The 27,650-nt window shown below is 34.8% G+C and overlaps 1 protein-coding gene across 7 annotated transcripts in view; it reads left to right on the top strand.

The window, feature by feature from the left end:
- Positions 1-27,650, top strand: part of LOC132514334 (uncharacterized) — a 170,655-nt gene that overhangs the window by 121,404 nt on the left and 21,601 nt on the right. For 4 of the 7 annotated variants that reach the window (XM_060138952.1, XM_060138951.1, XM_060138950.1 and 1 more), the window contains 2 exons: positions 1,620-1,720; positions 25,894-26,828. The exons of 2 other annotated variants lie outside the window; for them this stretch is intronic. In XM_060138952.1, the coding sequence (XP_059994935.1) occupies positions 1,620-1,720; positions 25,894-26,022 (230 nt within the window). In that variant the 3' untranslated portion in view covers positions 26,023-26,828. Of the gene's footprint in view, positions 1-1,619; positions 1,721-25,893; positions 26,829-27,650 lie in introns of those variants that run through there. One more of the 7 variants, XM_060138948.1, reaches the window with a different exon arrangement.

The following is a 27,650-nucleotide window of genomic DNA, read 5'->3' as shown; positions in this document are numbered from 1 at the left end:
CTACAGGAACAGTCATGGGCCAGCCCTGGGTAATTTGCTGACTGTAATCTTTACCATGTAGTAGTTTGATTGCCAAGAGCTCCAGCTTTTCTTTGTGCACTCAGCTGAAGCTAATGGCTAGAATAAATTTAACATAGGTATGCCTGTGAAGTGCACTGGGAGGCCTCCTCAATAATTGTAGCACTTATGATTGGTGTTGGAATCATCCCAGGTTTATTCCTCTTCCATTATCTTTAACTTAAGAATTGCCATGTGATTTGCTTTGGCCAGTGAAATGTGAACAGAGTATTATGTGGATTTCCAATTGGAAAAATTGAAATACAGGTGCAACTTGCCATCTAATCTTTTGCCTACTGCAGTGGTTGTAGAATTACGTGTCCAGAATGAGTCTGTATCACCCTAGATTCCTGAGTGACAGTTATAAGCAGAAAGCCACTGCAGTACCACAATAGATATGCTTAATTGGCAAGAAATAAATTGTGACTGTGTTAATCCAGTGAGATTTTGTGATTGTAAATTATCACATCATAATTTAATCCATCCTGCTTGATATTACACTATTTGATTAATAATTGTGTAATTTTAAATTTTCATTAATTGTAAATCATGATTTGCCAATATCTGAAGCAGCGATTAAAGGAGTTTTATGTGAAAGGGCATCGACAGACTTGTATCTGCATTGTAATTAGGGATTACAATGCATATTTTATAGTGCTGAAGAATTCTGGAAATCTATGTCTTTCTGAAGCTGACCTAAGCATTATGACATAGGCTCTTTTAGCTCACAGCCCATATTTGATGTTTATTTGGAGTACCATAAATCTATATCAGTGCAATTTTTATAACTTCTGTTAAATCTTGACTATCAGTATGAAAATTAGGGATTACAATGAATATTTTATAATGCTGATTTTTATACTGAGGCATGTCAAAATAAAGTGATTTTCCTTTACACATAGAAGAAAATAAAGATGTCAGTCACATTCCTTCCCTCTGCCTACTGAGAAAGCTCATCCCAATTATAAAACATCATGCTTTTTATTACAGCTCTGTTTAACTGTATTTAAATAGAAAAACTCTAATGTATAAATTGATAAACACAACATGAATTCTAAAAATCAGGATCAAAGAATAAGTTGTATTGTGCATATTGCTAATTCATATAGTTCATTTCATTATAATGTATACCTGACTTTATAATATTGGACTTATAACACTTTATCATGAACATTTTAAAAATAAAATCCAAATATCTACAGCATGCCAGTTGGGTCTCTGAATTTTATGTACCTGATCATTCTGATACACAGCGTTTGTCACCTTAGTTTAATGTGCAAAAAGCGCTGAGAGCATCTTATTCCATATTCCTTGCCACAGGTATAGACAAATGATGACAAGCTGTGAATCTAAAAACTGTCTTTAACGGTCTATTAGAACAGGTTGAATATTGAGAGTGAAAACATTTACTGATAAAATTTCTAACTCATGCCGCATTGGGGAATGGATGACAGAGGGAACGGACTCCTGGCAATCAGCACACACTAGAGAAAACATAAACACGGAATGTCTTTGCAACCTTTGTCACCTCCTATTTGCTTTACATTTGTCATTGGTTTTAGTGAATAGGAGCTGGGTTCCAAGAAATCTCTGCAGGTTTCTTCAACTTCTCTCGTCTCTGAGCTTCTGCAACCAACACGTCTGCTTGAACCCATCAGCTGTGGTAAGTGTACATTTAGAGTCTTAAGGGAATCTGCAACTTGAGTGCAGGCAGCACCAAAGTAAAGATCCTACATGGCTTTAATACATTTATACATTTTTAAAATCCCATTTTAGGTAAATTTGTCCCTGAGATCAGTGTATGTGAAATCTCAAGTAAAGCCTTAAACATGTGCTTGAGACACTGGTGTTTCACAGACTTCAAAGGCAACAGATGTGACAATCCAGGGTGAGTCATTCAGTGCCAATTTAGTCAGAGACTGGGAATATCAATGATGTTATGCTTTAATTCGAGTAAATATATTATCTGATTTATTTTTTCTTAGCAATGTATCTGTTCATTAATTTTTTACAGCGCTTTTATATAGTTTACTTTGGCTTTCATTTTACAGCCTCCACTCAGTTCCACAGCTACTTAGGTCAACACCATTTTCCCCAAAACTTCTTAAGTGAAGTTATTTCCTACTTTTAATACAGTTAGATGTTTTGTCACATTCTGTGTTCCATTGTGGATTCTCCAGAATATCTAAATGAATGTTTTTTTAAATTATGTATATTAACGTTCACTCTTCGTGCTATAAATTTCTGTGGGTTTTAACAGATGCACAGTATCATGTATCCACCACTACAGTATCATACAGGGTAGTTTCACTACCCTAAACAATCCTCTGTACTTCACCTATTTAACACTTCTCAGTCCCCAAGCACCTGGCAACCACTGACTTTTTAAAATTATCTCTATAGATTTGCCTTTTCCAGAGTGTCATACAATTTTTCATGATTCTTTTCAGACTGGCTCCTTTCACTTAGCAATATGCATCTATAATTTATCCATATCTTTTCATGTTTGGTACCACATTTCTTCTCATGGAATGATATCTCATTGTTGGGATGTACCACAACTGTTTATTCACACCTGTTAAAAGGAGATCTTGGTTGCCTCTGATTTTTGACAATTATGAGTAAAGCTGCTATAAATATTTGCATGAAGGTGTCTTTTAGGATCTTTATCTTTGATTTTCTATAGTTTGAAAATGATACACCTACATGTAATCTTTGATATTTATTCTGTTGGATGTTCTCTGAGCTTCCTGGATCTGATTTGGCGACTGACACTAATTTGGGGGAAATTCTCAGTCATTATTGTTTAAAATATTTCTTCTGTTATTTTCAGTTGTCTCCTTGTGGTATTCTTATACGTGTATGTTACACCTTTTGTAGTTGTCCCACAGACCTTGGATATTCTAGAGATTCTTCTGTCATGTCTAGTCTACCAATAATCCCATCAAAGGCTTTCTTCCCATCTCTGTTGCAGTGTTTTGCATTTCTAGTGTTTCTTTTGGGTTCTTTCTTAGGATTTCCATCTCTCTGCTGACATTATCCATCTGTTTTTGCATGCTGTTTATCCATTAAAGCTCTTAACATATTAATTATAGTTCTTTCAAAATCCTGGTATGATCATTCCCAATCCCTGCGATGTGTGGTTCCTTCTATCTCTTGTGTTTTCTTTGCCTTTTACTATGCCTTGTAATTTTTCTTGACAGCCATATTTGAACAAAGAACTGCTGTAACCAGGCCGTTAGTAATGTGGTGGTAAGGTGTGGGGGGAGGGGACGTGTTCTATAATTCTATACCTATAATTCTGTAATCTCTAATAACTAGCTCTCAGTTGTTTAGTGGGCCAGTGCCCCTGGAGCTTCACGAGTGTTTTTCAGTTTTTGTCTCTCTCCTTAGGTGAATGAGGATGGCTCAAGTGGGCTAGAGCTGTGTATTCCCCGTCTCCTATGTGGAAGGCTACAGCTGACTAGAGTTGGGTATTTCCCTTCTCCCAGCTGAGCTAGGCTCTGCTAATATCGTAGCCAATTAGACTCCGGTTAATTAATTTCTCCCGAGCGCTGGCCTTGTTAAGTAGAACAGCCTGCTCTCTGGCGTATTTCAAAATGGTTCCTCTTCCCTTCCTGCTGCTGACAGCACAAGGGGATTTTTCTCTGACACTTACTGTGAGAATCCAGTTGAGCTCCTGGAGGTAAAACTCACTAGAGTGTGGGAGCCCCACTATGACTGGGCTCCCCTGGAGTTTTTAACCGTCAGGATTGTCCACACTGAGCCTCCAGCAATTAGACAATTCCAGTTCAGGTTTTCCTGCTCCGGCACTGGTTCCCTTGCCAGTTTCTGCCCGCCAGACTCTGCTCAGGAGAGTCATGACTCTCTGTATTCACTTGTCTGACTTTCCAGTCCTGGAGACAGCAGTTTGCATTGTGTCCTCCCCCTCTGTTATGAATTCAAGAAGAGTTGTTGATTTTCCAGTCTGTTCAGCGTTTTACTGGTTGTTAGGACAGAGTGGTGACTTCCAAGCTTCTTTCATGTAGATCAAAAACCTGAAGTCTGCAGGGGTTTTGTGAATATGTTTTAAAGTAAGTTGAGTAAACATCTAGGAACATGACTGCTGGATTGTGTGGTAAGAGTATGTTTACCTTTGTAAGCAACTGCCAACTGTCTTCCAAAGTGGCTGAACCTTTTGCATTCTCACCGTCAGTGAATGAGAGTTCCTGTTGCTCTGCATCCATGTCAGCAATTGGTATTGTTAAAATTTTGGATTTAAAATCTTTCTAATGGTTGTGTAGTGATATCTCTTTGTTGTTTTAATTTGCAGTTCCCTAATGACAAATAATTTTCAGCATATTCCTGTTTATTTGCCATCTGTATGTCCTTTTTGGTGAGGTATCCAGATATTTTGCCTTAATTTTTTTTTTATTGTTGAGTTTTAAAATTTCTTTCTGTATTTTGCATACAATACCTTTATCAGACATGGGTTTTCCAAATAGCTTATCCCAATCTATGGCTTGTCTTTCTATTCCCTTAAAAGTTTACTTCAGAGCTTAGAAATGTTTAATTTTAAAAATCCAACCTACCAAGTTTTTCTTTCATGGAACGTGCTTTTGGTATTGCATCTAAAAATGTGTCACCAAGTTCAAGGTCACATAGATTGTTCCTTACTTTACTTTCATACTGGTACACTTTAGCATCTTCTTATTTGCAAACTTCCTTTTTAAGCATTGCAATTCAGTAAAAGCCCCCAAACCTGAAGATTTTTAACCTCCTAATTATCTATTCTTTAATTATTGGTTTTTTCAGTCTGAACATGATGTAATCAAAATATAAAGGACTTTCTACCACAATAGTTCTATGTTTTTAAACACACTTAGGTTGTTTATAAAGCTTCTCTTCAAAGGCTTAAATATTGATATTTGAGGGGAGGTAGCAAAGAGAAAATTTACACTGCCATGTGGGAACTTTTATTTCATTATTTTGCTGTTCTAGTTTCCCATTAGTAAATTTCACTTTGGTAAATTTTTAAAACCACCACTTATTTTCTTTTCAAGTTTTATTAAGAAATAATTGACATATATTGCTGTATAAGTTTAAGGCACACAGCATGATGGTCTGAGTTACATGTATTCTGAAATGATTATCACAGTGGTTTCAGCTGATATCCATCATCTCATAGCTACAATAAAAAGAAAAGAAATAAGAAAAACATATTCTCATTGTGATAAGAACTCTTATAATTTACTCTTTTAACAACTCTCTGATATATCATACAGCAGTGTTAACTGCTATTAATTTTTTAATAAACATCTCTGTTAATTGAGATAAAGTTTAACACATTCCTGGACACAAGGTGCTGACACAACTTGGAATCCATGTGTCTTTTACATTGACTCTCATTTCCAAAGGAATTTAACATATGAAAATTCTTATACATTTTGGGTTTGATGTTTTTTAATACATTATAGACAAATAGACATAATAGATAAGTTTTGATAAAAATTGAAGAATCAAAGAAACCAGTGTATTCAGTACCCTAGAAACCTCAAACCCAAAGGAAATAGTAAACATGATCACAAAAGGAAATAATATGGAAGGAAAGCATAGGCTTTTATAAGTTGTCCTAGAATCATCTTCTCTTACATTATAACTTTAATGACTTTAAACTCATTTAATCTACATGTATTTAGTCAGCTTTTTTCAGTGATTATAGAACAATCTCTTAAATGATTTATGATTAAAATTGACTAATCTGGACAGGAAATTCTCTTTATATAATAAAAAAGTTCCATGTGAAATACTCTATTTAAATTAAGAGGAAGAATTATGGAAAATTCCTACCATGTCACAATGAAAGTACTCAAATATGTTTGCTGAATAAGTTATAAAATGATAATAAAAAGTTAGCAGAGCAAAAACAGATGAATAAATTAAATCCACATTTTTGAGCCTAGATTGACAAGATTATTAATATTTGCTTAATATCATTAGGTACTTGCTGTGTTTCGAGCTTTATTCTAACTATTTTACATTAATTACTCCTCCCAACACCCTTTTGAGATAGTTGTACTTTATAAGAGCTTTGCCACTTCTAATAAATATTTGCTTTCTATTTGATTCATATGTATTTCTAAATTTGACTACAAGCTTATCCATATTGAAGATACTCATACCCATTGCACTGAATTAAAGGATTTGGGTGGCTAATCAAGGACAAGACATATGCTAGGGGGTGGCAGTAGCACACAAGGAGCTGCATTGTGGGCAGCACTTGGACAGGATGCATGTGAGGGGAGATCCCTCACAGCAGGAGACCTCTTAGACACAGCAGCCTAGGCCCACCATCCATAAAGGGGAGAGGACAAATAAATGACTGGGGAAGAGAGCTGGAGAGGAGGCTTAAGTGTCTAGGTGATGCCTGGGTCAGAGAGCTTTCAAAGCCAGCAGGGACTTGGGATCTTTAAAGGGCCATGGTTTACCTTATTTATGGCTAGTAGATGTTGGGTGCAGTTTCTTGGGGTTTGCAGAGAAGACTGGCTTCTAAATGACTAAAAATAGGCCTATTGGGGCTATATTTAAAGCAATTGGATGTGTAAGAATTTGAGTTTAGCACCAGTAGGCTTTTGAGCTAACAGTCTAGACTGCTGTGATGAAGTAAAAACATGGGAGCCACAGTAAACAGGGAACATCTTTGGCTCATTTGTATAACACCTATAAAGTAATATCTATTCATTCTTAAATATACAAAATAAAAAAAGCATACAAAAAAGCATACATATTGCCGATTTTAAGTTGCTTGGGATATATGTGTGTGTATATACATAGAAATGTATATATTGCATGAGTTGTATTTTCAAGCACACGCACACGCACACATGCACACATAAACCCTAAAACTATTAAATATATGAAAAAAGCTTTCTACATGCACTATCAAGTTTTCCTTAGGGGATTTTTTCCTTGTGTCTTTAGGGTTTAGGCAGTGGTATTAGGCAACTAGGGATGTCATAACAAAATGCCACAGAGTGGATGACTTAAACAACAGAAATGTATTTTCTCACAGTTCTGGAGGCTAGAGGTCAAGGTGATGGCAAGTTTGGCTTCTCCCTGAGACCTCTCTCCTTGGCTTCCTGCCTTCTGTGTCTTCATATGACCTTTTATTTGGTTTCTCTTCTTCTAATAAGAACACCAGTCTTATTGGATTAGGGCCCCATCCTTATGATCTCATTTAACCTTAATTACCTCCGTAAAGTCCCTAGTTCCAAATGCAGGCACATTGGATGTTAGGACATCAATGTGTGGATTTAGGGGAGACATAATTCCATCTATAAGTACACTGTACCTCTGGATTGCAATTTTGTATGATATATGTATTTAGATATAGAGCCAATAATATATGCCCTGCACGATTTCACTATTTTAATTGCATGTGTATTATATACCACATTTTTATTTAAACTTGGACAAGAATTGCAGGTTCATTTGGCTTATGAAATTCAGTTCATTTATAACCTGTTTCTCACAGCACTTCAGAACAGAAAATTAACTTTCTTAGCTGAATAAAACCAAAATGGAAACAAAATTTTAGTTCCTAAAAGAGCTTTGTAAATGATTTTGTATTGCACATTTCATTTAATTTATTCCAACAAGGATTAAAATATGTTAAATACTCTTTTTTGTTGTGAAGATATTCACAACTATGAAATGAAGTGGCCATTGTATTCTTAAGAGCTCAACATAATTAAGACTATACTTTATTGAGATCAACCAATTCCATTAAAATATCACTATAAATGAATAAATTGAAAGGATCCTCAGCGAAATGAGAAGGAATGATTATGAGTTCCTGAAATTTGAGCTCTATGAAGGCAGCATTTTGTTGCTGTGGTTTTGTTCATCTATACAAATAGGAGCAAAATCTGGTAGCATTACATTGAAAAATAACTCTATATTAAGTTTATACTTCCCCACAAATATTTGGCAATGTTTAACGTTGTATCTTCATGCCAGGAACTTTTCTAGGACTTAGGAATAGATCTCTTAATAAAATAAACTCCCTGCCCTCATAGAACTTCATTCTAGCATAGAGACAGAAAATAATCAAACACTTCCTTTAATTTGGGTTTCCCCTTTAGAGCTAGCCAGTGACCCTGACAGAAGTTTTTAAGTATTCAATGTATAAAAGTATATCTATAATCTCTGAACTGTAAAGTTCACATACAATAATTGTACCTACAGTTGCTACATTTCAGGGCACTATCATGTTGACCTACTCTATATGACTAAAATAATCAGCAATACAGTTCAGTTGTAGTTTCTAAATGTACTAGTGGTGAACAGAGGACCAAAATGCAAGATGTCATATAAAAGAGTGGTAAAGAAATAAGTTTTTTGCTCTGTTTGACTCAGTTTTCTGCTGCATACTTACTATGATATGAGACAATGTATTCTATCTCTACAAAACTCAGGTGTTTCCTTTGTGAAATGAGAGAAATAATTAAAGGATGGCTCTGAGTATTATAGAAGATAATATGTGCATTGTACTTAACATAATACCTGGTATGTACGATTCATTGAAATTCATGGTAGCTATTACTATTGCTAAAATGCAGATGTGTTGAAGGGGGCAAAAAGATGAGCTTTTTTTTCCATTTGGAGCAAGTTTCTTAGATTTCACAACATGGATTAATTATTTTTAAACCAAACATTCCATTAGATATGGGAAATTTCCCATGACTACTATTATGATAGTAATCACCCTAGAAAACTGGTAACTTAATCTTAGCTGTTTATGTTCAGAAAAAAAAATTGAGACTACTTTGATGTATTGTTTGTGGGGAGGTTTTTAGTAATTTCAGTTTTCTTGATACATTTGTATTCTCCATGTTTTATATGTGTTATTTTTGAAAAGTAAGAATGTAATTGGAGTGGCAGTTTACAGATGAGCAAGGAAAGGAGGCAGTTAAAATAAAAGTTTTTCAATAGTAAAACCTTTATAGTGGAAAAACTGGACAAACACTACCTCAGCCAGGTGGTCAAGGTCAACATCAACAGTGCTAAGTCATGTTCATAATATGTACCCTTGATATGACATGAAAGTGTCACTTTACTTCTATAGTTTTCCTTCCCCAAAATCCCAAACTCCAGTCTAATGAGAAAACATCAGTCAACTCTCAATTTAGGAATATTCTACAAAATACCTGAACAGTTTTCAAATCTGTCAAGGTCTCCAAAATAAACAAACAGCTCACATAGCTCAATATCAAAAAAGAAAAAAAAAAACCAATCAAAAAATGGGCAGAAGACCTAAATAAAAATTTCTCCAAAGAAGACATACAGATGGCCAAAAGGTGCATGAAAAAATGTTCAACATTGCTAATTATCAGAGAAATGCAAATCAAAACTACAATGAGGTATCACCTCACACCAGTCAGGATGGCCATCATCAAAAATTCTAAAAACAATAAATGCTGGAGAGGGTATGGAGAAAAAGGAACCATTCTACACTCTTGTTTGGAATGTAAATTGGTACAGCCACTATGGAGAACAGTATGGAGGTTTCTTAAAAAACTAAAACTGGAGTTACCATATGAGCCTGCAATCCCACTCCTGGGCATATATCCAGAGTAAACTATAATTCAAAAAGAAACAAGCACCCCGATGTTCATTGTAGAGCTATTTACAGTAATCAAGACATGGGAGCAATCTAATGTCCACTGACAGATGAATGGATAAAGAAGATATGGTATATGTACAATGGAATATTACTCAGCCATAAAAAGAATGAAATAACACCATTTGCAGCAACATGGATGGATTAAATATCATCATACTTAGTGAAGTAAGCCAGACAGAGAAAGACAGTTATCATATGATATTGTTTATATGTGGAATCTGAAAAACAAAGATACAATTGAGCTTATTTACAAATGAGAAATAGACCCATAGACATAGAAAACAAATTTATGGTTACCAAAGGGGAAAGGTGAGGAAGAGGAATAAATTAGGAGGTTGGGATTAACATATACATAGTTATATATTTTATATATAAAATAGATAACCAACAAAGACCTAGTGTATAGCACAGGGAACTATACTCAATATTTTGTAATAACCTATATGGCCAAAGAATCTGAAATATATATATATATATATATATATATATATATATATATAAACTTCAGTTTATGTATATATATAAACTGAATCACTGTTCAGGTACTGAAACTAACATGACATTGTAAATCAACTACACTTCAATAAAATTTTTAAAAAATAAACTTTCAGGGTCATCAAAAGTCAATAAAAGTATGATAATCTGTCACAGCTAAGAGGAGCCTAAGGTGACATTACAACTAAATGTAATGTGGTATCCTCAGTGAGTTCCTGGAAGAGAGAAAAGACATTAAGTAAAAATTAAGCAAATCTGAATAAAGTTTGGAACTTGTTAATAATTATTTAATAATTAACAATTTGGGTTCATTAATTGTGACAAGTGTACCATATTAATTATGATGCTTTGATAGAGGCTACTGAATATGAACTATTTGGGAACTTTCTGTACCAGCGTCACAATTTTTCTGTAAATCTAAAACTGTTCTAAAAAATAAAGTTTACTAATAAATATATAATCAAAAAATTTTTAATTCACATAGTTTGGATAGTTCAATGACAAATTGGTGGTATTCAAAGAAGAAGTCTTGGAAATAAACACAAAATTAAAAGTCTACTTACAAAATGGATGGAACTATACATGTATTTTTTCTTTGTAAAAATATCAAAATTTTGGAAATATTTACACAGTCAAAATAAAGGCAAAAGAAAATAAAAGTAAAAGCAGAAGATTTTTAAGTCATATCAAATGGATACTGTTGTCTACACTTGGCCAAAATTTTGCATCAAAATTAGTATTTTTATCTTGTGATTTTCTAAATATGTAACAACTGGTAGAACTCAGACCTGGCAAATGAGAGCAGACAGTAGTAAACAGTGCTCATAACTATATAACACCTAAATATTAGAGTGGTATTTCTAAAACAGAATGTCAGCTCAGCCCAAAGACAAAACGTTTAGATTGAGTACCTGAAGTCTTGCTATGTTACACAATGGGAAGAAAATTATATTACAAAAACAGATACAATGCAAGTTTCCCAGACCAGATAATCTCAACAACTGTAAAGCCCTAAATCTATACCAGCCATAAACCTAAAGGAAGGAAGGAAGGAAGGAGGGAGGGAGGGGCATTACAGCTCTTCCTGGCCTCACTGCCTCGCTTGCTGTCACTTGGGACTCCCCTTGCTCTTTGACTATGAAATTTGGTATATACATCTCCTCCTTTGGATAGCTTCCTATGCATCCTTCAAGACCTGCTCAAAAATCACTTTTGCCAAGAAGTCTTTCATGAAACTACCAGAAAGAGTTAGCTGCCCCTCATCTGAGTCCCCATAGTATTGTGTTCATTTTGTCATTCCTTCAACAAACACTTAGCAATTACCTACTGTATTCCAGGCCTGTATTTGTATCTCTGTATCATCATTTCCTGAACTCTATGACAGCCATGTCTGATTCCCCTGCTAGACTCAGACTAGTGCTTGGTGGTCTCCTCCTAAAATGAATGAGAAAAAGGAATCAGCAGTTACTCCTCACGGCCTGCCTTTTTTGAGGTGTGTCTTATTATAAACCATACTTTACAAATGTGAAAAAAGAGACACGAGAATGCAAGGTAACATGTCTGAGGTAATACTGCTGCAAAATTTTCTTCTTTAGCCTTTTGATGCAATGGATTTACACTGATTATTGAATGTTTAGACAGCTTTGAATACCTGGGATAATCCTAGTTGGTTATAGAGTACATTCTTTCTATACATCTTTGGATGCAGTGAGCTATAATTTTGGTTAGGATTTTTGCAGCTACCCATGAGATATATTGGACTGTAGTTTTCTTGTCTTTTTCTGGTTTTGTTATGGGGGTAATTCTGGTCTCAAAGAATGAGTGAGGAAGTGTGCCCTCTGTTTCTCTTTTCTGGAGGATACTAAAGAGATTTGGGATCATTTCTTTCTTAAATGATTGGTAGAGTTCACCAGTGAAAAAATCTGGGCCTGGTGCTTTCTCTTCTGGAAGGATAATTATTGTTTGAATTTCTGTAATAGATATGGGCCTATTAAGATGATCTGTTTCTCCTTGTGTCAGTTTTGGTATGATGTGTCTTTCAAGCATTAGTCCATTTCATTCAAATTGTCAAATTTGGGATCATACAGTTTTTCATAATAGTCTACTATATTTTTAAATGATGGTCCCTCTTTCATTTCTGGTGTTGGTAACTTATGTCTTTATATTTATTCTTAGCCTGGCTAGAAGTTTATTGATTATATTAATGTTTTCAAAGAACCACCTTTTTGTTTCATTAATTTTCTCATTCTCTATTGATATTTCTCTATTTCTTATTTTAAGATTCATTAATATCTGCTTTAAGTTTGTTACTTCTTCTTTCTTTTGGTTTATACTGCTCTTCTTTTTCTAGTATCCTAAGGTGAAAGCTTACATTTTTGGTTTTAGATCTTTATTTTTCTAAAAAATATGCATTCAATGCTATAATTTCTCTCTAAGCATTGCTTTCACTGCATCTCATAAATTTTGATAGGTTTTATTTCAATTTTCACTAAGTTCAAATTATTTTTAATATCTCTTGGCATTTCTTTTTTGACCCATGTGTTATTTACAAGTGTGTTGTTTGTTTAATCTCCAAATACTTTGGGATTCTCTAGCCACTTTCTGTTATTGATTTCTAGTTTATTTCCATTGTGTTCTGAGAGCATACTTTGGATGATTTCAATTCTTTTAAAATGTGTTTGAGGTGTGTTTCATGTCCCTGAATGTGATGTATCTTGGTGAATGTTCCATGTGAGCTTGAGAGGAATGTGCAGTTGACTCTTAAATAACATGGGTTTGAACTGGGCAGGTCCACTTATACCTGGATTGTTTTTAAGAAATATATAGTCAGCCCTTCAAATTCTTGGGTTTCGCATCTGTGGATTCAATCAACTTGGATTGAAATTTCCATTCATTTTACTACTACATTTTATATGAGGGACTTGAGCATCAGCAGATTTTGGTATATGCAGGGGCTCCTGGCACCAGTCCCCCTCAGATACCAAGGGATGACTGTAATCTTCTGCTGTTGGATAAGTATTTTATAAATGTCAATTAGATACAGTTGATAATGATGGTGGTTCAGTTCAACTGTATGCTCACTGATTTTCTGTAAGCAGAATCTGTCAATTACTGATAGAGGTCTGTTGAGGTCTCCAACTATAATAATAGAGCTGTTTATTTCATCTTGCCATTCTATCTGTTTTTGCCTCACTTATTTTGGTACTTTGCTGTTATGCACATACACATTAAGGATTAAGTCTTCTTAGAAAATTGACCCCCTTATCGTTATGTAATGCCTCTCTCTATCCCTGATAATTTTCCTTGTTTGAAGTCTGCTTTGCCTGACATTAATATAGCTACTCCAGCTTTCCCTTCATTAGTGTTACTGTGGTATAGTTTTCTTCATCACTTTACTTATAATCTATGTCTTTCTTTTTAAAGTGGGTTTCTTGCAGACAACATATAGTCAGTTGTTTTTTTTATCCCCTCTGTCATTTTCTGTTTTTAATTTTTATAGTTGCATTTAATCCATTCACATTTAAAGTGATTATGTGTATAGTTGCATTAATTTCTCCCCTTTCTGTACTGTTCTCTATTCATTGCACTTCTTATTTCTTATTTTTTAATATTCTACCCCTTTTCTGCCTTATCTGGTTTAATTAGGCATTTTATATGATTCTGTTTTCTCTCATTTCTTAGCAAATCACTTATACTTCTTTTTAAAAAATGATTTTAGTGGTTGCCCTAAGGATGGCAACATGTATTTACAACATGTATTTACAAGTCCATTTCTAAATAGGTCTATATTACTTTATGAGTGTGTAGGTACCTTAAAATATTTCATATTCATCCCTTCTAACATTGATGTCACTCATTTCACTTATCAATAAGCTATACTCATCCAATATATTGTTGCTGTTGTTAGTTTGAACACATATATTAAATCAAGTAAGAAAAAGAAAAAGAAAAGTGTTTATTTTACCTTTATGTGTTCCCTCTCTAATGCCCTTCATTTCTTTATGTAGATCTCAGTTTCTAACCTGCATCATTTTCTTTCTCTAAACTTTAAAAAATTAAACTTCTTTAATTGAAAGGCAGATCTACTGGTGAAAAATTCCTCATTTTTGTTCATTTGAGAAAGTCTTTATTTCTCCTTCATTTTTGAGGAACAATTTTCATTAATACAGAATTCTAGCTTGGTGATTCCTTTATTTCAACATTTTAAATATTTCTCTCCACTCTCTTTTTGCTTGCATTGTTGATGACAAGAAGTCTGCTATAAATCTTATACTTCTTTCTTCATAGGTTAGGTGTTGTTTTTCTGTGTGTGTGTTTCAAGACTTTTTCTTTGATTTTCTGTAGTTTGAACACAACATGCCAGGTGAAAGTTTTTTTATTATTTATCCCACTTGGACTCCTCTGCATCCTTGATCTATGGTTTGGTGTCTGTCATTATTTTTGAAAAATTCTTAGCTATTTTCACCTCACAAATTATATCAGTATTGTGAACTGAAATCCCATGTTTTTTATTACCAATTCATACTCTCCTCTAATAAGCCATTCATCATAGAAGACCTGCCACCTTACACTTCCTCTAGATCCACCTCTGCTGAGACCATTGCATCAAAGTGAGAACTAATCTTGAACTGATTTTTCCAATTTTCTCTTTGCACAGTGTTGAGTAGTGGGAACTTTAATTGTAACTGATCAATTTTTGTCTTTTATATAGTGTGCAGAATGTTTATTTGCACAAAACATAAATAATGTGTGTATATATATGTGCATGTATATGTTATATATATATGTGTGTGTGTACATATATATATGTGTGTGTGTATGTGTGTGTGTGTATATATATATATATATATATATATATATATATATAAATGTTATGATTCCTTGCTTGGAAGGATGGAATCTAGGGCAACAAGAAAAGGGGGAGTGATACATGATCTTCCTCTTAACTTTACCTTTTTTTCTCTCCTTTTCTTTTTTTACCTAAGTTATTTATTTAATTCATCTCCTGCTACAAGAAAAATGATGGAAAATCAGTCTACTGTTCATCATTTGATGCAAATAAAGAACATGGGCTTAAGGTCCTATACATTTTACTGGTCCATGTGCAAGAATAGTCCAAATCTGAGCTGTGGTCCATGATGCAGAGCAATGGTCCAGGTTTTCTTTATTCATCTTCATTGCAGGTCAGAAGTGGCTTCAAATGAGGGTTATGGAATAAAGAATGGTTACCATATCTCTAGGAAAAGGGCTTGGACCTGACGCAGAGATGGGGATAGGCAAAAACTTGGGTTCTTATGTTTTCTCTGGTGCAAACAGGAAGGCGTTCAGCAAGCTGACTCCCACCCTGGGGAACGGGACAAAGTAAATAGGGGCCTTCCAAGTGTGAGCTAAGCCCTCCTTGCTTGAGGCACCTCTAGACATGGGAAGCCCCAGATGTGGTTGGGACATACCTAGTACCCCAGAAACCCAGAGTCTAGCCACCACTCCATTTTCGACCTGATTCAAAGCTATCATTGCCTCTTTATTATTCTAGAGATTATAAAGAAATTATTATTCCTGATTAAAAACAGAATTATCAAATTTAAAATCATTGTGATAGCAGTAAGCAGCAAGTTATATTCCTTAGAAAATCAATGCAATGAAATACATACTCGGCATACATACATACTCAATTTTTCTCAGAATTCAGAAGAAAATAATAGAAACTAGGTGTGATGAGAAAATAGTTAAGTGAAAGAAGGTGGAAAATAAAATCCAATCTACAGAAAATTGTAACTTCATGAAACAGTCACTTTTACAAATTACAAGATTTTTTTTTAATCCAGAAAGTGACATAGTTATTTATCAGTTACTAGTTTCAGATTCCTTTCAACATTTCTGAAGACACAAGTCAAGATGAAGCTGATAATTGCCCAATATTTGATCTGATAAAAACATAATGCTGCAAACGAAGGAGAACTTTCCTCTGGTGAATGGTGGACTGAGGGGGGATAAATGAAGACGTTTTCACCTCATGGGACTGAGAATGCATGAAGAAACATTGATAAAATATTTGGTTAACTTAACCACAGATGTTCACAAACTGAGTTTTAAATAGATATTTATGGTTTTCCAAAGCAACCGAAGCAGCAGCCCATCTTCATGGGATCAGCTAGTGAGTATCAAAATTATTTAATACACTCTATCCCCTACTGTCAAAAGTGAATACTCTCAAGTGCTTGGCATTCTGTAGAATAGTGGTTAAGGAGAAACTTGAAATGTGTTTTCTCTTGTCCAGCAAGTTAACATTTTCTGTTAGGTTTCTGTTTTCTCTCGAAGGACCTACTCTTCTCCTGATGGTAAGCTATTCTCTTTAAGGACATGCTGTCCCCCCGCCCGTCCCCTCAATTACAGTAGTATGCTTTATTCAGAGATTTCTGTAGGGCACAGATATCATGATATGATAATGCAAAATACATATGTACATTTTAGTTAGCAGATGGTTGGTCTCCTTATATAGATTTTAAAATACAAATCAAAATAAAATTCAGATGGAATAAGGACTTAAATATATAGAGCATAAAATTACTGAAATAATACAGGAGATAAAAAACTCTGAGCTACACAATAAAAGCAGACATAATGATTTGGTTAAACACCAAAAGCTTCAAAAAGTTTAAACAAATCTCAAAATAGAGAAATAACTTCTGCAATGCAAAATAATCAATATAGGGGCAAGAGATTTCATTAAAAAAGAAAGGTAAATATTATATTGAATAAATGCCAGGAAGAAGAAATTCAGGAAAGCAAATGTAAAAAATGTGATAAATACAACGAAATTCTCAAACTAACCAGTGTTCAACAAAACAAAATTTAAAATAAAAATAATATGAATGTTTTGTCTATATGTTTAATTCATGAAATTTGTTAAATGTAAACTATTCAAATTGATGGAAATATAAACATTGGATTAATATTCTGAATTGTTTTGGATTTTGCTTTCTATTTGATGGTAAGATTTAGAGACTTTTTCATATCTGTTTATAGATTTATAACTTTTTCAAAATACCTTCATAGCACATATTCTGGATTCTTCATAATTTATTTGTCATTCTTATGGGGATTTCAAGTTGTCCTCACTTGGTTGCTATGCCAGCAATTCTATACGAGAAAACCTTATCCATACAATTTGGTTTCGATGTGTTTTCTTAGCACTCATTAATTCTCCTGAAGAAACCTGCTCCTTTTCCCAAACGTTAATTCAGGAAACACAAGGATAGTCACCTAATTTTAGAACTTTGTTTTGTGTTATTGAGATCTGTATTGTTAATCTTATGATCTCATGGTTCTTCCTCAGTTTGGTCATATTTCCTTATGCTAGCAAAATCTTCTTTTGAGAGGTAAAAAAGTATTTTTTTATTCTTACTGAAGATGCACTTAAAATATTTTTCATTAATTTTTACTTTTGTTGTTGGCACCAAATTACTGAGAAAAGGGCAAAAGAAACAACTTTATTCAGCCATATATAATTACAAATCAGTTTGTTGATATTTAGTAATATTGGTTCTTATTATCCATTATCCTAAATTAAAATTTAGTATATTTACAGATGCTCAGAAACACTAGGAAGTTAAAATTACATATTATTTCTTTGCTTTTGAAATTACATTTGATAAGCTTTTGTATTTTTTTAAGGAACAATCTGTGTCTTCAGCACTTTTTGATATAGCATTACATTAAGAACATTTTCCATGTTATTAAATATTTTTTGAAAGCATGTTAATACCTACAAAACATTCCATCTTATGCAAGTACCACATAATTTATCTGTGCCTTTATTACTTGATATTAAATGTGTTTCTAATTTCTTCTATCCCCAAACATTCCATAATAAGCATTCTTGCACATTAATCCTTGTTAATTGCTTTATTTCTTTAAAATAATTATTATAATGCTATATAAGTAAAGTATGCTGTGGGCACTCAAAACCATAGAGAAAACAGTACATCTAAATGTATTAGTGTTTAAGAATCATAACACATCGAGGGGGATTTTAAGTGAATGAACCTAGTGATTAATTTTAAGAACATAAAACTTGAGACAACCGGTTATTATGTGCTCCCTAATGTGAAAAATAAGAAGTGTAGCACATCAACTATGAAGAACTCTTACCAATCAAATCTGAATCAAAATTGTAGGTCCCAATCACTTATTTGTTAAAAAAGAAAAACATGAAAATCGGAGAAATATGTTAAAAATAAAACAGGAATACACACAGAAAAATGCAAAATTTTGTTAACTCTACAAGGCAAATGACCACCCACAAGGAAGAATAAACTTCATGGAAGAAAGAGAGAGGGACAACATATAGGTTTAAAGATGAGAATAATCAACCAAGCTATCAATATTCTGAGCCCTGTTGGGATTCTGATTTCAATAAAACAACTTTGGAAATAAATTATGATACATCATGCAGATATATACACTGACTAGATTTTTTAATATAAAGGGTTTATTGTTAAATTTGTGGGTGGATAGCTGGAAAAGCTTTTGTCTTATTTTGTATTACTTTAGTCCTTATGCTATTTTTTCCCCGATGAAATGTTATGTTTAGGATTTTCATGTATATTATTCAGGGGTTAAAGTAACTCTGAAGTAATCCTAAAGTAACCTTAAAGTAATCGTGTTTTGGGCAGAGCCAAAACACGATTGGACATATGTTGATAATTATTGATCTTCTCTATATTTACATATTTTTTGAGAATTTAAAATGCCACAAAAGGGAGCAACGGGAAATGAGTTTACTATTTCGGTGGGGAATAGATAATACAGTCTTGTTATATATATATATGGTTTATCTTGAAGAGATTTGGGAAAGGAAGTGATATGATGGGATTCACAAGTGAGAGTGCACTCTTATGAACATGGACATGAATTCATCCAGGAGCAAGGAGACCATTAATACCTTCCTCAATTTCTATAATTCCAGTCCCCTCTCTGTCACACTCTTATGGGCTATAATTTCTCTACAGAATGATAAAGAAAATAAGAATGAATTAAAAATGAGATGTGAAAGCCAAAGGGACTCCTTGGTAGAGGCAAAGAAGCCCTCGTTTTGCAGCAGGAGTGCAGAGAAAGCCAAACGTGAGGCCTGAGATTTATTAGTCTGTGCGACTAACTTCAAAGGAGGTTAAACTTGACAGATTTGTTATACCAAGGGCATTGCCCCCATTGGGAAAATCTGAAGCTTTAACACACAGAATCTAGACATGCGGATGATTGCTCCTGAAGATTTTGATTCCTCTGACTCTTCTGAACCTTCTAAGCCTGCAGAAGTGTTCCATTCCTTTTTGCTAAGAGCAGTCATCTCAATAATCCTGAAAGGCAGCAGATATACCGCTCAAGATCTGCCCTCACTTTCCCTCCTGGCCACTTGGCTTATACCTAGGTTTTAAGTCACAATATCAAGCAACTGAGGATGCACTTGGCTTCATAAACAAAGTAGTGTAATTTAAAGATGCTGCAAATCTATCTGACATGTATCAGTAGCCATCTGGGATGTATGAGTGGCACTGTGTTAGAAGATTCTTTATCAAAGGGACTGGAACATAGAATTGGAAAGGGAAGAATTTATTTACCTGAGAATATTCTTTGGAGATAAAAGATTTAGTGTCCTGGAAAGAACCTCAGGAGATTGTACAAACTAATAAGGTGGCTCCCAGTACATGGCATGGTACACACAGTGGCCAAGCTGAGCAAAATTGAAGTGCATGAACTGCAATGTCAGATGATGGATAAAGAAATTTAAAAGTTCAGAGAAGTAGACATGCTAGAATGGATGTAATATGTACAGTCAGAAGATAAGCATGATGGTTATGTTCCTTGGGAAGGCCCAAGGCCACAAAATTTATCAAGGCCATATGAATGGCCTGGTGAGACAGGAAGCAGCATCATTAAAAAGCTCAGGGGTTTCCCTGGTGGCGCAGTGGTTGAGAGTCTGCCTGCCGATGCAGGGGACGCGGGTTCGTGCCCCGGTCTGGGAGGATCCCACATGCCGCGGAGCAGCTGGGCCTGTGAGCCATGGCCGCTGGGCCTGTGTGTCCGGAGCCTGTGCTCCGCAACGGGAGAGGCCACAACAGTGAGAGGCCCGTATACAGAAAAAAAAATTCAGTAGTGTGTCTACTTTTCATTTTAGGGCTAGAGATAGAAAATACTGTTACAGAATTTATCTAGCTGAAAACAATGTCCATGAATGGACTTTAAAATAGTAGAGTCTAGGTGGCAGCAGTTAACTGTCAGTAACCAGGTGGTACTTAACCACGTATGTTGTGATCACTAGCAAAGTTGGAGTAATAGCCCTGGGAACCAGATACACAGGGACTTACAAGGATGGTTAATAGAATATGACCTCCCTAGGGGCAAAATAGATTGGTGGCTGACAAAGTCGCTACTCAGCTTGAACCAGCAGAAGAAATCAAGGTTTGGTGATTGGGTGTCTCAGGATAGCCACCCTAATAAATATGTCATGATTCCTTGCATAGGTTTCAGACTGGGGACCATTGTTCAGAATCAGAGCCCACTAAACAGTGGTTCCAAGTGGAACAATTGCAATACCATAGCATGTATACAAAGCAATGATTTGCTGCATTTTTCCTCAAGAAAATTATGGCCATTTACTCACTTGACTATAAATTGGGAGATGGGGATTACTCATATTTTTAGCACTGTTGGTATAGGTTATAGGGTTTCTGTGATATTGAACTACGAATACTTTGAAACATTATTGTGGCCTTCCTATATGTATGGGGGCATATGGGAGACAGGTAATAAATCACTTACATAGACCACCTGATGGTCTTTTCCCTGGACCCTGAATGTTTAATTGGTATTAACATACTTGGAAGTTAGTACAACTTCCAGATTGGGTCCTTGGTTGTAGATAACTACCAAAATAGGGAAAGCCACATGGAAGCCTCTGAAACTGTTCCTGTCATGAGAAAGTAAGTAAAAATATATAAATAAAAATTGTATCATATATGTATTATATAGAATTTAGGAGATTTATATCAGCCATGAGTTTCTAACAGATGCAAGGATGGTGGTCCTTATCACATCCCCAGTTAAGTTACCTAGCAATGATCTTGCAAAAATCAGATGGATCCTGGAAGGTGACTGTAGACCGCTGCAAGTTCAACCCAGTAGTTGCCCTGATTGAAGTTGCCATGATGGATGTGGTAACTTTGTTAGAACAGATAGAGCCTCAGGTTCTGGTATATGGACACTGTTTTGGCATATGCATTCTTTCCTATTTCAGTAAGAAAAGAGGATCAGGGAGAGTTTTTGCTCACTTCAAATGTGTAATAAACACTTGCAAATTTTGCTGTTGAGCTGTAATTCCTTTTCCTCTGCTCTAATGTAATCCAAAGGGATCTCGGACTATCTAAACATTGCAGAGCACAGCACATGAATCCATTGCTTTCAGGATAGCATGTTAATCTCTTCAAATAGTTAGTACTATGAAGGCCTTCATGAGACACTGTTTAGAGGATGGAGTGGTCATGATGGCAGAGAGAGAGGCCAACAGCATGGATTCTCACTAACTAAGGCTAATCTAGCTACTGCTACTGCCAAATGTCCAACCTGTAAGAAAAAGAGACCAAAACCAAGCTCCAAAATTACATAATTTCTTGAGATTTACTATCTACCTGGTAACAAGTTAACTATTTTGAATAGCTTCCATCCTGAGAATATCACTGGTCTTGTCACTAGAATAAATTATTATTATATATTTCTGCCAGTGTATATGGGTTTCAAAAACATTCCTGTTCTGCTAATTGTTCTTCAAAGAAATGAGTTTTATGGAAGGTGTGATGGTTTATTTTATGCCTCAACTTGACTGGGCCACAGGGTGGCCAGATATTTGGTCAAACATTACTCTGGGTGTATCTGTGAGGATGTTTCTTTTTTTGTTTGTTTGGTTTTTTTCTTTTTAACATCTTTATTGGAGTATAATTGCTTACAAAGGTGCGTTAGTTTCTCCTTTGGAAAGCTCCTTAACATTGATCTTGGCAATGATTTTTTGGATTTGACACCAAAAACACAAGCAACAAAAGCAGAAATCAACAAGTGGGACTATATCAAACTAAAAAGCTTCTTCACAGCTAAAGAAGCAATCAACAAAATGAAAAGGCTACCTACAGAATGGGAGAAAATTTTTGCAAACCATATACAGAGTAAAGGGTTAATGTCCAAAATATATAAGGAACTCATACAACTCAATACAAAATAATCCAGCTAAAAAATGGGTAGAAGAACTAAGTAGACATTTTCCTAAGAAGACACCCAAGTGGCCAACAGGTACATGAAAAGATGCTCAACATTCAATCTGGAACAATTCTTGAGTGTACAAATCCTTCACCTCCTTGATCAAACTTATTACCAAGTATTTTATTCTTTTTAATGCAATTGTAAATGAGATCGTTTTCTTAATTTCTCTTTCTGATAGGTATTATTAGTGTATAGAAACACAATTGACCTTTGTATATTGATTTTGTATCTTGCAACTTTACTGAAACTGTTTATTAGTTATAACAGTCTTTTGGTGAAGTCTATTATAAATATTATATCATATCATCTGCAAGCAGAGACAATTTAAATTATTATTTTCTGATTTGAATGCTTTTTATTTCTTTTTCTTGACTAATTGCTCTGACTAGGACTGCCAGTATTGTGTTAAATAATAGTGAGAACAGACATTCTTGTCATGTTCCTGATCTTAGAGCAATAGCTTTCAGCTTTTCATCACTGATTATGATGTTAGCTGTGGGCTTGTTATATAGGGCCTTTATTATGTTGAGATAAATTTCTTCTATATCCATTTTGTTAAGAGTTTCTTATTAGGAAAAAATATTGAATTTGTCAAATGCTTTTTCTGCATCTATCAAGATAATCACAGGATTTCATCCTTTATTTTGTAATGTGGTGAATCACATTGATTAATTTGCAAGTGTTGACCCATCCTTGCATCCCAGAAGCAAAGCCCACTTGATCATGGTGTATGATCCTTTTAATGTACTGTTGAATTTGATTTACTAATATTTATTGGGTAATTTTGCATTTATGTTCATCACATATATTGACCTGTAATTTAATTTTTTTGTATATCCTTGTCTGGCTTTTTTAATCAGGTAATGATGGCCTTGTAAGATGAGTTTCAAAGTGTTCTTTCCTCATCTGTGTTTTGGAGAAGTTTCAGAGGGAATGGTATGACTTCTTATATTTGGTAGAATTCGCCAGTGAAACCATCTGGTTCTATAACCAAAGATAGGAAATCTGAGAGGAATGAAATATTATGATAAAACATCATAGCCTAATTGAAGTTGGGGGACAAAGTCTTGGTTGCTGTGACAGTAAATTACTCTTAGTTTGAGTAAGAGCTTCTCACATACCACTATGTTCTATTTAAACATGACTAGGATTTCGGATGATCCTATGACCAGAGCTACTCATCATCACCTGGGCATAATCATATCATTAAGCCATAAAGTCAAGTGGGCACAGCAGAAGTTGACTATATAATGAAAATGATACATTCAGGATTAGGCCAAACAGTTTGAATTTGACTTCCTATCTTCTAACTGTATTTTTTTCTTTTCTGCCATTATCCAAGATAATTTTCTTTCTCATGAGTAGTCCTAAATGGTTTCTTTACAAATCTATCATGGTAGTTTTGATATTAATTTGGGGGATGGAAATAGCAATAATAATAAATGTATGTAGGGCATTCCAGTGACTTCTGGAGAGACATGTTCTCCTGATCTGAAACGCAACAGGAAAAGGAGAGAGAGGGCACAGCCTCTGAATGTTTTTATGTTTTTGCAGAAATACAGTTACCATAGAAATTCAATGCAGAGTCATGTTAAGGGGTTAAAATATACAAGCAACCCATCTTAAACATACTACATAAGGAAAAATCTGAATTTTTTATATCTAGTGTAACACATTTAAATTAACATTACTATCAAACACTCAGTAATTTGGCATTGTAAATCTCTTAAAAACAAAATTATCATAAACTTCAAACAAATAAGTCTCTCACAGCTTAAAAACAAACAAACAAAAAATGGGGCCTCAGGTTAGGATTCAATGTGACTTTTTTCAATTTTGAAAAACTTATGAGTTTAATAGGAGTTAAGAAGAGGAAGGACAGGGGAGAAATTGCTAAAGGATTTCTTCCTGGGGTGATGCAAATATTCCAAAATGAGATAGTGGTGATGCTTGCAGAACTCTGTGAATACACCAAACAATGAACACTTAACCACTAATGCTAAACATTGCACACTTTAAAGTGGTAAAATGTATGGTAAGTAAACTATATTTCCATAAAGCTGTTATTTTGAGAAAAAACAACTTATGATAGGCAGTCTCTTCCTGGGTGCTGGCATTGTATATAAAGATCATATATTACCTAGTTCCTGAAATGTGACCACTTTTCTCTCTAATCAAACTCAGGAGTATATTTTTTCTCTTTGAGTAAAATTAAAACAAAATTTTTAAAAGTAAATTCAAAACACAATTTAATTTATACCAGAACATGAATTTTATTAATTTGTAATTAATTTTAAAAACTGATTAAGACTGTAACTCTTAAATTTTTACCTATATTTACTTATTCTGTTTCCTTATCCATAAAATGGGGGCATTTATCATATAATAAAAAAAATGTAAAGCAATTAGAACTTTTCCTAGTGCCTAGAAGGTGCTTTGTAAATATTTATTATTATTAATAAGTAATGCACAGGCCATATTCACTTCTCCAATAGAATATTTTTATACTTTACCAAACAAATTTCTTATTTTCCAGTAAGTATTATTTTTTCCTCAATTTTTTTCACAAGCTGTCCACTCGAAAACACAAGAATTTTAAACACCAATCTTCAGCTCAATTAGTTTACAAAGTAGGTGTGAAGTCACAAAACTTCAAGATATTGTTTATTTTTTTCAGAAGTCACAGGTCTTTTCAGGAATTAGGAGGTTCCCATCACATATGAAAACAAAGTAACATTGTTAAAAGAATACCATTCAACTGGCATAAACATTGAAACATTCTTCAGTTTTATAATTTAGTGAATTCTAAGCTCCTATTTACCATTTCCACACCTAAAATCTTGATATTAATTCAATTCCTCATGCTCAGTTCAGTAATGATTATGCATTCTCATTATGAAATTTGGAACTTACCCAGTTGTACCTGTGAGTGGATGGATGCAGCAACCCCAGCCAGGCAGAGGGGTGATTACCAAGGTCTCAGTCCCTTTAGAAATTTAAGTTTGGGCCACAACAGGGCCAGATTCATGGGCATTTGACCTGGGCAGTCCCACAGGTCAAATGAAGGGCCCCATACTTAAAAGAACCTCATGCTTGGTCTATTGCTCTGCTGTCACTGTTTTGAAATTCTTAGTAATTTTTGAACAAGGAGTCCTACATTTCATTTTGCACTGAACACAGAAAATTATATAGCTAATCCTGGGTCATAAAGCCAGGTAAGCTACCAAATCCTGTGGTAATAATTCAGGGTAGGAGGAAATTAGTGTAGGTGTTTGAGGAGGGAGAGGATGAGTATTAATGATACCCTGAACCTACCTGCAGCAATGGTGTCTGTACCTCTTCCCACTAACCTCTCATAAGTTTCTCCTCAGAAACACAGACAAGAACTATGGAGGAGGGACCTTCCTGGTGGCACAGTGGTTAAGAATCCGCCAGCCAATGCAGGGTACACGGGTTTGAGCCCTGTTCCGGAAAGATCCCACATGCCGCGGAGCAACTAAGCCCGTGTGCCACAACTACTGAGCCTGCATTCTAGAGCCCGTGAGCGACAGCTACTGAGCCCTCATGCCTCAACTCCTGAAGCCCGTGTGCCTAGAGTCTGTGCTCCACAACAAGAGAAGCCACTGCAATGAGAAGCCCGCTCATCACAATGAAGAGCAGCCCCCACTCGCCGCATCTAGAGAAAGCCTGCACACAGCAACAAAGACTGGACACGGCCAAAAATTTTTAAAAATTAATTAAAAAAATGATTCTGGTTCAAAAGAAAAATGCATATACAAAGCTTAAAAAGAAAATGATGAAGGAGCTGTTTTCCAAACCTCATGCACAGAGAAGAGAATCTGTATGAAGCAAGGGATGGATGGGAGGTGTCTTGCTTACATCTCTATTCAAGGAAGACTTCTGCAGGAAGGATAGCTGGTTGACAGCCTCCAGCTGCCCCAAGATTGGCCAATGTGTTCTTGCCAGACTGCTTCCCCAGTGACTAAGCACTATGACGTACTAGAATCACTATATTCCTGCCCACCCCTAGATTCCTAGAATCCCTGTAATGGTAGACTTTGCTTAGGGAGTCTGATTACCTAGTCAGTTAGCTAGCATCCTCTCTCTCTCTCTTTCAGATATATATATAATCTCTATTGGGATCATGGGTAAATTTTTGTTTCTTTCACCCTGCTTTGCTTATGTGTATATTTTTTTTTTCTGCAAATACATGTGCTACTTCAAGGACTTACAATATTGTTGGAAATCATCAAGAATAACACATTTTGTGATCTGTTTGAAAGGAATAAATGATTTCACCCACCTACATTTACTGACTACTCATGAAATGCAAAGCTTCACCTTACTTTACCCTATCATCAGAAAAATGATTCCAGTTTTGGTACAAAAGGATACTTCCAAGTATCCTTTCTGCAAGATTGTAGAAAAGCAACCTCATGTATATTACATGATAGCTTTTACATGAATTACTGCTGCTGCAAATCAGTGGGCAGTGTATGTGGACAAATACTCAATGTTTTCATGTTTTTTTAAGTATAGGTTGCACTTTTGCATTTCATGGTGCCTTTTAGAATTAACTATATCTTTTTTATTTTTTCTTTAATGTCACGAACTATGTTTTGAAATATTCAAACACATGAGAAAAAGGCTTATTGAAGTAAATATTCTGCAATTAGTATTTCTCATGCCACTTATACCATGATTACATGAAATGTAAAATCACTGCTTTTGAGTATTAGGAAAAAAATAGAAGGAATCATAATTATAGGCAAGTTTTATTAGGAAATGTTTAGGTTAACTCTGAAATTCAAGTATAAATAAGATTTTTTAAAATCTCAGTTTATAGTTATCACAAGTATGTGTGATAAGTTAAGTTTTGCTAACCAGTAAATTGGGGTGGTCCTTGAATCTTCCTTTGGCAGTTCCTCCCCTTCATTTCAAATCAATCAGAAAGTCTTACAGACTCTACGTCCTAAACCTTTCTTGAAGCCCTCTCCTCCACCCTATTTCTGCTGGCATTGGGCTCATGCTCATTTTTTTCTTCCTTTGAGTGCTCACATTCTGGCCTCCCTTCTGACTCTCCACATTGTTGCCAGTGTGATTGTTCTGAAATGGAAATATGGTCATT

This window comes from Lagenorhynchus albirostris, unplaced genomic scaffold (assembly GCF_949774975.1).
Source record: "Lagenorhynchus albirostris unplaced genomic scaffold, mLagAlb1.1 scaffold_236, whole genome shotgun sequence".
NCBI classification, from domain to species: Eukaryota; Metazoa; Chordata; class Mammalia; order Artiodactyla; family Delphinidae; genus Lagenorhynchus; species Lagenorhynchus albirostris.
The sequence above is the reverse complement of the archived record's forward strand: the minus strand, read 5'-3'. Positions and strand labels throughout refer to the sequence as shown.